Source organism: Biomphalaria glabrata, chromosome 7 (assembly GCF_947242115.1).
Source record: "Biomphalaria glabrata chromosome 7, xgBioGlab47.1, whole genome shotgun sequence".
Classification (NCBI taxonomy): domain Eukaryota; kingdom Metazoa; phylum Mollusca; class Gastropoda; family Planorbidae; genus Biomphalaria; species Biomphalaria glabrata.
In genome coordinates, this window is record NC_074717.1 from 15,285,300 (window position 1) to 15,297,274 (window position 11,975).

Consider the following 11,975-nt stretch of genomic DNA (forward strand, 5'->3'; position numbering starts at 1 on the left):
GCGCTTTGGAATTCAAGGGACTGAGAAGTAGGCTATATCTTTTTATTTCTTTCTATCTGTGTGGCGCTCTAGCCGTTCCATTACAAGGGTGTCGTGTTGGGGTAGAGGTACTTCATTGAACAAATAGTGTGTGTGTTGGGGTAGAGGTACTTCATTGAACAAATAGTGTGTGTGTTGGAGTAGAGGTACTTCATTGAACAAACAGTGTGTGTGTGTTGGGGTAGAGGTACTTCACTGAACAAATAGTGTGTGTGTTGGGGTAGAGGTACTTCATTGAACAAATAGTGTGTGTGTTGGGGTAGAGGTACTTCATTGAACAAATAGTGTGTGTGTTGGGGTAGAGGTACTTCATTGAACAAATAGTGTGTGTTGGAGTAGAGGTACTTCATTGAACAAATAGTGTGTGTGTTGGGGTAGAGGTACTTCATTGAACAAATAGTGTGTGTGTTGGGATAGAGGTACTTCATTGAACAAATAGTGTGTGTGTTGGGGTAGAGGTACTTCATTGAACAAATAGTGTGTGTGTTGGGGTAGAGGTACTTCATTGAACAAATAGTGTGTGTGTTGGGGTAGAGGTACTTCATTGAACAAATAGTGTGTGTTGGAGTAGAGGTACTTCATTGAACAAATAGTGTGTGTGTTGGGGTAGAGGTACTTCATTGAACAAATAGTGTGTGTTGGAGAGCGTTCTAATGCAGGCTGACAAGAAACTGATGGGCATAAGGTCTGTACCTTTCGAAAGAAGGATGAAAGAAACAATATCTATAGAATTTGTGGGCCTGAAAATAGTGTTAAGGCTGGGGGAGCATTGTAATTCGGGCCGTTTTATTGATGTGTGAAAAAGTGTTCCGGGCTAAAAAAAAAACATATCAACTATTTCAAATGTAAAGGTAAATGGGTTCGGTTAGTTCAAACATATAAATCTACATTTCAATGAAATGAAATCATGGTTAAAACTACATTCTTCTATTTGCCAAGACATTAAAACAGATATTCGTTTGAGTCTCACGTCCTCACAAGGTCATAGCAACTAATTACGTAAATAATTAGCAATTTAAAAAAAAAGATGCGTATGGTAGGCTAATTAGTTCAAAAAGAAACGTCAATCCCTGAGGCTAGTCATTAAAAATGAATTAGGAGTTAAACTATTGGTTTATAATGTTGGAGACAAACAAACTAAAAAAAAACAAACTAGTCCAATCATAGAGTAGGCCTATGTCGAGAAATACAATAATACAAACATATAGTGTGGTATCATATAGACATTTGAAGCTTAGCTTTGTAGATTAGAACGATGACTGAATCTAGATAGATTGAATCTGGATCTTGAGCTCTGGCTCTGTATAGTGCAATTGTTGAAAGTCTCTGAAAGATGTAAAACATTACTCCGTTTTCTTGCCAATGCATTGCGAAAGCAGTTGTCCTTAAAATCTTTATTCCAATCTGGTGTATCTGTTAAAATTTTAGTTATTCGACGAAATGCTACACAGTCAGGCAGTGGCGAAGCCCAGTGTGGCAGCTCCTCGTGATGCCCTCTTAATAGCAGCAAAAAAAATTATGTTTTCATTGCTAAAGTATTGCTAATCCCTTAAATCAATTTTAAAATTCAATTTTACACACGCACAAAATATGTATGAATCTTACGTGCTTTCTTGATGGCGAAACTATCAATTATTTTATTGAAATTATTTTTTCCCACCAATTGTTTTTCAATTTGTACATTCGTCATCGTTGCTTGATCAACATCAGTTTGAAACAACTTGGCGGGTATGTAACCACAATACCCAGGAATATGCGAATCAAGATTATGATAATCGGGACTGACCTATCAAGCTGAAATTTATTTTTTTTACAACTCAGCAGGTTTTTGTTTCGGAAAGTTTGGAGTCTTCTTAAGAAACTGCGATAAAGCGTAAAGTCTCTTTTGTTTTAGACGAAATTCGTCATTGTTAATGCTCGCAAATAGTTCTTGATCAACTTTTTTTTTTTAAATTCGCTGGTATGTAGCCACAATGATCAGAAATATGCGACTGAGCTATAAAGTTGCTTTTCTTTTTAATAAAACTCAAGAGCTCCTAAGGTTTTTTGTTTCGTAAAGTTTTGAGACGTGCTGGCTGAGTGGTAAAGTGCTTGGCTTCCGACGGGGGTCCCAAGTTCGAATCCTGGTGAAGACTGGGATTTCAAATTTTGGCAGTTTTAGGGCGCCCCTGGGTCCACCCAGCTCTAAGTGTACCTGACATTTGTTGGGGAAAGTAAAGGCAGTTGGTCGTTGTGTTGGCCACATGACACCCTCGTTAACCGTTGGCCACAGAAACAGATGACCTTTACATCATCTGCCCTATAGACCATATGGTTTGAACGTGAAACTTGGAGGCTTCTGAAAAAACTTCGATAAACTGTTAAAGCCTCTTTTGCTTTTGTTAATGTCGTTGGGAGCACTGTCGATATTTGTTTCAATGACGATTCAATAGGCAACAAAAAAAAATCATATTTATCAGCCGCATCATAAGGGTGTCAAATTATTTGATTATTTAAACAATCCGGTCCAATAAATAATAAATTTCCCTTCTCTTTTTCGATTGGAATCTTTTTCTTGAGGCTCTGCACCATATTCCCAGATCTAAGCACATGATTTCCGCCAAAGGTAATACTGGCTTAAGCGATATCCTCCCGACTAGTATTTCAGAATGTTTTTAATTTTTGTTTGTTTGAGTGCACAGTTTTTTAATTTTACAATGCTTGTTTTGAAAGTAGACTTGATAGCGTCTTTTCCCCATTAGTTTTGTGCGAAATGTCTGTCAGTCTGTCCGTCTGTCCGTATGTCTGTCTGTCCGTCCGTCCCGTTTAGATCTCGTAAACTAGAAAATCCAACATCACAATATTTTAGACCATTCAAAGTTCTGATGCAACGGCAAATGCAACGGCTACTTTTTGTTTTTCTGAAAGCGAAAAATCTAATTTTTAAAATCACTTATGCAAGCAGTTTTTTTAAAGAAAAAAAGCTAATTAGTATGCATTATAAGTTAGACCTAATTTAAAACGAATAGTAATTTTGTAAACTGCATTTTCTTAATTTTTTTTTTTTTGTTTTAGCGGAATTTTTTTTTTATTGAGAATTCGAATAAGAGATTGAGTCTTTTCAAAACAATTACATCAATTATAAGACTTCAGTTAGGCCAGGAGAGGCGCGGTAGCTGAGCGGTAATGCTCCTGGCTTCCGAACCGGGGGTCCCGGGTTCGAATCCTGGTGAAGACTGGGATTTTCAACTTCGGAATCCTTGGGCGCCTCTGAGACCACCCAGACCTGACATTAGTTGGGGAAAAGTAAAGGCGGTTGGTCGTTGTGCTGGCTACATGACACCCTCGTTAACCGTAGGCCACAAAAACAGATGAACTTTACATCATCTGCCCTATAGACCACAAGGTCTGAAAGCGAACTAGTTAGGCCAGGTTCACATCTAACTTTGCATTCACTTGCACCTATCCTTTGATCTGCTGGACCGTTGGGGCACTACACAAGATCTGTCAACCTTCTTTCTCCATTCTTATCTCTCATTTGTCTTTGATATAATTTCATTCGGATGTTCTTTCTGAAAATATTGAAGCCTGCCTGTGTGGACCACTTCGGGGGCCTATTCTGAGTTTGTGTTTCCACACAAACTGTCTATGTAACCTTGTGTTTTATTTAATTCAGTTAATACAACGCCCAAATCCAAAGGTAGATGATATCAATTAAAAGATTGCATAACAGCTAACAATCCGCCTACTTAGATCTAAAAGCAGAATTTGTATCTATACTAGCCAACGTGTCTAGAGTTTGTATAAGTTTTGGAGATTTATCCCAAATCCACTAGGTTCGGAAGTGTGAGGAGAAATTATGTGGGCCATTCTATTCCATAGATTCTATTCTAAATTTTTTTGCATTTTTAGGATTCAAGAATATTTATGGAGTTTATAGTCCCAAATTTTTTTATACAATAGAAAAATATCCATATGAGTAAAGGTTGCAAAAAGGTGACTAGGAAAATAATATTTGGGTTCAGAACTCATCTCAATTGTTACTCTTATAATGGAAAATTTCGTATGAATTCTAAATTTTCCAAAACAAAGTCTTTCTTAAAATAAATAAGATAAATTCGTGTGCAATTACATAAACTCTGTCGCCATATTCATCATCATCATCAAACTCCATTTGAGTGAGGGCTTGAGAGGCTCAAATCCTCTCTTGCAAAAGCCCTGGACAGAAACCCTGCTGTTTGCGTAGTGCATACATGTCACCATACAGGTCGAGAAGTTTTGGTTTCCCAGACCTGTCGAGACGGAGATCTGCAAGTCTGGGGCAGTCAAACAGATTTGATTATTCTGTTTTAAAACGTCATGTTTTCGTCTGGAAAGGGGAGAGGGCGGTAAAATATAGCATTTATATAAATTATATTAGTGACAATTTTGTTTAAATTTTGTAATTTCTTAACTAAAATTCACACAGAAAAATGTATTGGTTTGGCCGATGGGCATAAGGCGATTGCATGTATAGCCCTTCCCAACTGGTACAACCCTTTTTCATTTTATATTTACTAATGATAAAATTTGAGTCAGAGTGTATATGCGACCATAGACATAAATAAATATAGACTGGCCGAAGGAAGTAACTTCATGTAATTTGAAAACATGTATATCTATTGTATTTGGATTTCCGAATTATGAAAAATTGCATGATCTTCATTCTTAGAGATTAAACAAAACTACACTGCCTTCTTATTTACAATGTACATAGGTGTGTGGCTGAAATAGATATGAATGCTTAACTTTTATACTGCTCATAAATGCTGTATAATAAAGTACACAAAATTGCAAGTCACAAATTTTCGTTTCATAAAACTCTTTAATCGGCCAGTCTATATTTATTTATGTCTATGTATGCGACATAATATACAAATGGGTTAAACATCAATATGTACTTTATATTATATAGATATTCAACTAATTTTGTTCACTAACTATGATTTCTCCATAAAAATAGGACCGCCACCTCCCTGTCCCACCAAATCTGCTAACATACTGGGGGGGGGGGGGGCGAAATAATCTAAAAATAGGTTGAAATATAAATAATTAGTATATCTCATGGGCGTAGCCAGGATTTTTTTTTCGAGGAGGGGGTTTGGGAGATTTTTTTTCCTTTTTCCTCATCCCCCGCCCCCCACGAAAAAAATATATTTATATGTATGTATGTGTGTGTGTGTGTGTAATCTTCATTACATTCTGGCCCGTCATTCTTTCGGAAGACGCTTATTGTGCCCTAGAATAGGTTCTTTCTAAAGTTAGTGGGAAAATTAAAGAATTCCCGCCATTGTCAGCAAGGGGGTCTGGGGGAGCGCTAAGAGCTCCCCCAGCGCGTGGCGGAGCCCCGCCGCCAAGCAGTATTTCTGATATTGAAAGCCAACAAAATGCATATTCTGAGGTATCTACAGTGCATTTTCCGGCTATTAAAAAGTTTTATTTCAAAAACCAAATGTGCTATTCTTACTGACTTTAGACCCTCACGCGCCGTTCGGCGCATTTGCCGTCAAGCTGTCTCCTCAAAAATCTGTCACTGGTAATGTCTGAAGCCTCTTCCTACCTGCTCTAAGGACCTCCCTGAATGTGTGGCGCCAAGTTGTACTAGGATGTCATCGCAACTCTTATTATGCCTAATTCACTTTGTCGGAGAATATGTCTCGAAAACCTCATGCGACGCTCTGTAACAATCTTACTAAGGGGTCGACTCCCAGTTCGGCATAGGATTTCCTTGATTGAAACCCGATCTCTATAACTGACTCCTAAAATCTGTCTTAGCCATCTTTGTTGAGCCACATTTAGTGTTTTTCAATTTCGGCAGATGACTATTCACTGCAATTTATTAATTGAGCCCCGCCACTGATAGAAATGTGTAACCTCTCTTGAATACGCTCTTGGAATTAAGTGACTGTAGTTTGCTTTAGATTTTATATCGAAAAGTGAAGTTTTATCGTCAAAATAATCTGTTGTGGGGTTTAAACTAAAAAATCTCTGGAGTTATGTGGGTCTTTTTTAAATTCAAAACCCCATTTAGCTACTGTCATAGAATTTAGTAACTGTAGTTCGCTTTAGTATAATATTGAAGATAGAGGTTTTCCACCTCAAAACTCTCTGTAGGGGGATTTTTAACTCAAAACCATCTGGAGGGGTTTTAAACATTTTTAAAAGCCATCTGTAGGAGAGGGATTTAAACTCAAAACCCCCAATTGTCTTGGCTACGTTCAAATAATTTTAGTGTGTAATTTGCTATTTTATATTAAAGAGGTATTTTTTTTAGCATCCAACCACTCTAAAGGGGTTTAAACTCAAAACTCCTTGGCAACGCTCATAGCATTTTGAGTGCATAATTTGCTTTTTTCTTACATTGAAGATGTATTTTTTGGCTTCAAACCCCGCTTGCGGGGGGTTTAAACTCAAAACCACTTTGGCTACGCTTATAGATTTCTGAGTGTGTAATTTTCTTTTTTTTTATATTGAAGAGGTATTTTTTAGCTTCAAACTCCACCGGAGGGGAGTTTAAACTCAAAATCCCTTTTAATACACTCAAAACATGTTGAGTGTATAATTTGCTTTGTTATTAATATTAAAGAGGTATTTTTTTACCTTCAAACCCCACTGAAGGGGGGTTTAAACTCAAAACTGAGTCAAAACCCATTTAGCCACGCTCATAACATTTTGAGTGCGTAATTTGCTTTTTCTTATACCGGGTATTGAAGAGGTATTTTTTAGCTTCAAACCCTACTGAAGAGGGGGTGGGGGTTAACTCAAAACCCCTTTGGCTACGCTCATAACTGTGCTCGTAAATTTTGGGGGATTGTCGTTTGCATTTTATTTTTGTTTTGTGTTATAGAAGAGGGAATTTAACTGCGAAAACCCCTGGTAGGGGGGGGGGGGCTTAAACTCAAAACCCCCTAGTAGGGGTCTTAAACTCGAATCCCCCTGGTAGGGGGTTTTAAACTTAAAAAACCTTGGTAGGGGGTTTTAAACTCAAAACCTCCTTTGCTTTGCTGAGACAAGTGATAATTTAAAGCAAAAAATTAGTCACTAAATTCCGATAGGGGGGGATTTCATTTCGGGGGGGGGGGTGGAACCCCCAACCCCCCCCTGGCTACGCCCATGGCTATATCTTATTAACATTACTAATAAATTCGAATACAAATTGTGTGATTTCTTTACTAAAATTCGTCCGCCCCCCCCTCCGGTTCCGCCACTGCCCAAACCTCTGTGATGATTAACATGAACGAATAATAACAAAACCCTAGGTATAAACTATAGGCACCAAATCAGCTGTTTATTCTTACGCCATTTTGGTTGACAACAACAGTTACAAGGGATGTTACTCCCAAACACAATCTATCTAAAACACACCTCAACCCTCTGGTAGACGAAATAGTTTACCCAAGGGCTTCAAGCTAGTTCCGGTTATCTTGATGAGGACAACCCAGTTAGGTGCTGACGTTAACAACTCTCTATGGCCTCCTTCAGCGACTATGGATCATCTCGGGGAGATGAATGCCTGGGCATTAGCTGTGGTCGGAACGATGTCACCCACACATCAGTCCCCCTCTCCACGCAGCTAATGTATCCAAAGGAACAACTAACAACTAAGATATGTGTAAACGGTGGAGTGTATCGTAACTGCATCGACTTCAGACTCAGCAGCTTGAACTCCTGCCAAATTTAGGGATAGGTTTGAGCAGGTAATGAAATCAACTTTAGGAATGATTTCTAGAATACGCTTTTGGACAGCGCAGTGTTGACCTTTCATGACAGCAACAATATTTAAGCCTTGACCTCTGCAGTCCATTATGTCTAAGACATACAAACATTATTTCTTTAAAATCATTTGTGCATTGATTCCAGCGGCTTGTCCTTAGCGTCAATAAAGTCGACAAAAGACTCAAGAACCTGTACTCCGACATTATTCCTTACCATTAACTTTTGCAACCTTGTGATGTAAGGTGTAAATAGAAAATAATGAAGAAATATTTGGCTTCTTTTACTTCCTGTATGATTTATTTTCATGACCACACAAAATGACAATAAATTCGTTTTGTATTTAAGTTAGTTTAAATAGTTATTTAACACTCCAAGAAATAGAATTCATTTGTGTTCGTGATGACCATGAGTGCTAGATTCTGATTTAAAAAGAGAAAACAAATGATGTACAAGATTCTCTTCATGTAAGTCTTTCCATTTTGTTTCTTTCTTTTTTATTAAATAAATCTTGAACAATTTGTCAATACTGTGTTTTTTTTACACGCAGACAAATTTCAAGTTTCTTCCAAGCAAGCGATGACTAAATGTGAGCTCTGCTGGTCTCTTGGTTTACAATTTTCGATAATAACAGCCACCACAACAGTTATTAGAAAGTTATTAGTCCTCAGTTTGATGCCCCTCATCACTTGATGCCCCGTGAAGCCCCCACCATGTACGCTTCTGTAGCCAGGTCTACTTTAAATCAATTAAACACTGTCAATTGGAACATTTTTCATCTAATCCTATTTGTTATACTACCAGTAATTAAAACAATTTTTAACTCATTATTTCATACAAAATGTGATAGGATTAGATTAATCCCTCATCTTCCTCACTCCGTCGTTAACTCACTCACATGGACTACACACATACACACATTGCTGTACTAATGACTTAGCCAGATAAGGTTGTCAAACATGTCGCCTTGAGCGGTGCAATCGTCAAACCTCAGCAGTATAAGTAGTCATGTTTCTGCTCTAACAGAGTCACCACCACGTAAGCCGAGCATTTCTTGAGAAGTTGCTAAATTAGCAAGTCGGTGAGTGGCTCTTCAGTTGGATGTTATTATCTTATAGATAGTGTAGCATAAAAAAGCTGAAATTTAAGTAGACCTAGTTATATAACGTTGTTAAGTAGGCCTAGATATACAACGTTGTTAAGTAGACCTAGTTATATAACGTTGTTAAGTAGACCTAGTTATATAACGTTGTTAAGTAGACCTAGTTATATAACGTTGTTAAGTAATTTTTGCATTAGGTAGATTATTAACAGATTTACCAATATTTCGTAAATAGTTTTTATCTTTGCCATCAATGTTAACATTTTCTTCTTATTTTTTATCTGTTCAGAAAATGAACAAAATCATCCTCGCTATCCTTTCCCTGGCCGTGCTTTCCATGTATGTTGAAGCCGGCGGAATTCCCATTGGAGGATATGGACTTGGTGGTTATGGACTCGGAGGCGGATTCGGCGGAGGACTTGGATTCGGTGGCGGTCTGGGTTGGGGTCTAGGAGGTGGCTATGGACTTGGTGGTGGTCTCGGTGGATTTGGTGGACTAGGCGGCCTTGGATATGGAATTGGAAGTGGATTCGGTGGTGGCTTTGGAGGTGGCTTTGGAGGTGGATTCGGCGGAGGACTTGGATATGGTCTAGGTTTAGGTTACGGCGGTCTTGGCGGCTATGGAGGATACGGTGAGTAGGTCTTTTAGTTACGCCTTAACATTATCAGTGATACAAAAATTATAGGCCTAAAATATACTTTAAATTTTGTCATTCTAAAATAAAAAGTAAAGCACTCAAGGCCAGTGTATTGTCTAGCCACATGAATTAAAACTTTAATTAGGATGTCAAACGTTTTGATTCTAAATTTTGTGTCTACACTTAGCTTAATAATTTGAATTGAAAACAATATGACGTCTACTTTAGTTTATAAAAATATTATCGTGTAATATACAGACATATACTAATATAACGATAGGCCCTATAGATTAATATATATATAAATTATGCCTTTCACTTATTTTTGTATGATTTTTTCCACAGGAAGAGGATATTATTAAAAATGTCCAAGGCAGGTGGTATTTGAACAATAGTTTGTATTACTTTGTAATAACGCCATTGTTTTTATCATCAATGTAAAATAAAGAAATAAATTATTCAAATGCATCTTGTTTTACTTCTTGTATAAATCACATAGATCTAAGAATAGTTCTCAAAATACTCACAGGCTTAAGTATTTATTAGTTAGATCTACGCGTATTAATTTGAAGTCAGTTGTGACAGCCTTACAACGCATTCAACAGACTTGCCAAATCTACATTGATAGTTTCTTTAGAAAAACTGCCAAAAAAAAATCTAAATTACAATGTTGCCTTCTTTAGCAATATTTTTTACTAACATTTATTAATTAAGCGTAAAAAATATTTTGAGATAAAAGAAAAACTGTATCTTCATACATTCCTCAAATTAATAAAATAATATAAAAATAACTTTTACAAAAGTTGTAAAAAGGTAGAAATAATTTAGTATTAAAATTGCGTATTTTACTAAACATTTCACTATCTCTCCCCCACACCACACACACAAAATGATCGCAATTTACAAAAGAAACGTAATTAAAATAGTGTTAAAAGTTCTAGTAGGCATAGAAAGTAGCAAGATATTAGATCTTTTAAGAAAAACACGACCAATGATCTACATTTTTACTCGCTTAAATTATCCTAATTCTTTGCATTTTGCATATTTATTTACAAATTAAGCTGGAAATTTCAATGTAACTAAGAAAAAAATTCTTTACAAAACTAGTAAGAGTATTTACCACAAACCTACAGATTCTGATTGCAGAAAACCTGAAACACGTCAAGTAGAAACAACATTTAACCCCGAGATGTGTTTGTAAAACTATTGACATGGACATTAGTTGCTCATGGTAAACCAAGTAGACAGGCTAAAAACTCAATTTATCTAGGTATATAAATGAAAAACTATCATGGAATCCCCATATTGATTAAATTATTTTTAAAAATCTAACAAATCATACATTTTTATTTTTAGAAATTTCTACAAATCAAATAAGAACATAAAACTAAAATGTTATTAGACCTTGTTTAGGCAAATACTAGAATAAGCATCTTTCTTTTGGCACCTCTCAGATCAATAAAACATTAAGAAACTTGAACAAACACATAATAGAGCAGTGATTTTCATTTTAAAAAATATTCTCAATTGATTTGAATAACACATTTAGTAAAATCATGTATTTAGAGACCCTTCAGGATAGAAGAGATACAAAACTTCATATTTTGTTATTGTAACCCTTAGTTGGAAGATACACGCTCAAGAAAATTACTCTACTTTTGCTTGACTGTAAAGCGTTTGTAAAATGTTTAATGGTACATGTTTCGGATGTTCCTTCAGAGTTGAGGATAATCTACTAAGTATTCTACTTCCTAGTCCAAACCTCCAACAGAAAGACGGGAGATCGCATCGGGCAAAGTTTGAGACTGGTGCCTGAACAAGACGGAAACAAGCAAAATATTTAAAGATCTTTTTTGAAATCAAAGTTTATCTAAGGGAAACAACAGCAAAATCACTGCCATATGTATCAATACTGCTGAAATAAACTCCCTTTTCTACATAAAACAAAATTAATTAATTACCACTTATTGATTAACTAGTTGTTGTTTTTGTATTGGTTCATGTATTATTTTCGACTATGAATAATTTTTGCCAAAATTCAACTTGATCCAAGAATGACAAGTGGAGAAAAAACGTGTACACGACGTTAAAAGGGTAATAACTTCACCTATTCATCCACATCTCAATAAGTTACATTTATTTCCCTTTTTTAAATTCAAACAATAATTAATTATCAATAATTAATTAAGTCATTGGTAATTTTTTAAAATTAATTTTTATTTTGATAGGTATACCAAATAATTGTGCCAAGTTTCAGCTTGATCCAAGAATGGGTATGGGAGAAATGTGCAAAAATTGTATCAGACAGACAGACAGTTCGTATACGCTTCGTAAAAGAATTATGAATTAAAAGTATCCAAAAATATGAATTAAGAGTATTAAAACATGCATGTGACACAGCTAAGTATCCTAGATTTTAGATCTAATGCAGGAGTTCTCAACTGTGGTTCGCGACCCCTTGGGGG

At 36.2% G+C, this 11,975-nt stretch overlaps 1 protein-coding gene across 1 annotated transcript; it reads left to right on the forward strand.

The window, feature by feature from the left end:
• Positions 1 to 8,699: 8,699 nt before the first annotated feature.
• Positions 8,700 to 9,974, forward strand: LOC106072116 (acanthoscurrin-1-like). Its single transcript, XM_013232405.2, has 3 exons — positions 8,700 to 8,851; positions 9,162 to 9,504; positions 9,856 to 9,974. Exons 2-3 carry the CDS (start codon positions 9,165 to 9,167, stop codon positions 9,870 to 9,872), a joined length of 357 nt encoding a protein of 118 aa, XP_013087859.2. The 5' UTR covers positions 8,700 to 8,851; positions 9,162 to 9,164; the 3' UTR covers positions 9,873 to 9,974.
• The last annotated feature ends 2,001 nt before the right edge of the window (positions 9,975 to 11,975 follow it).

Excerpts from the sequence above, each read along its gene's own strand:
- LOC106072116 (XM_013232405.2), top strand. The coding sequence starts at position 9,165 with ATGAACAAAATCATCCTCGCTATCCTTTCCCTGGCCGTGCTTTCCATG.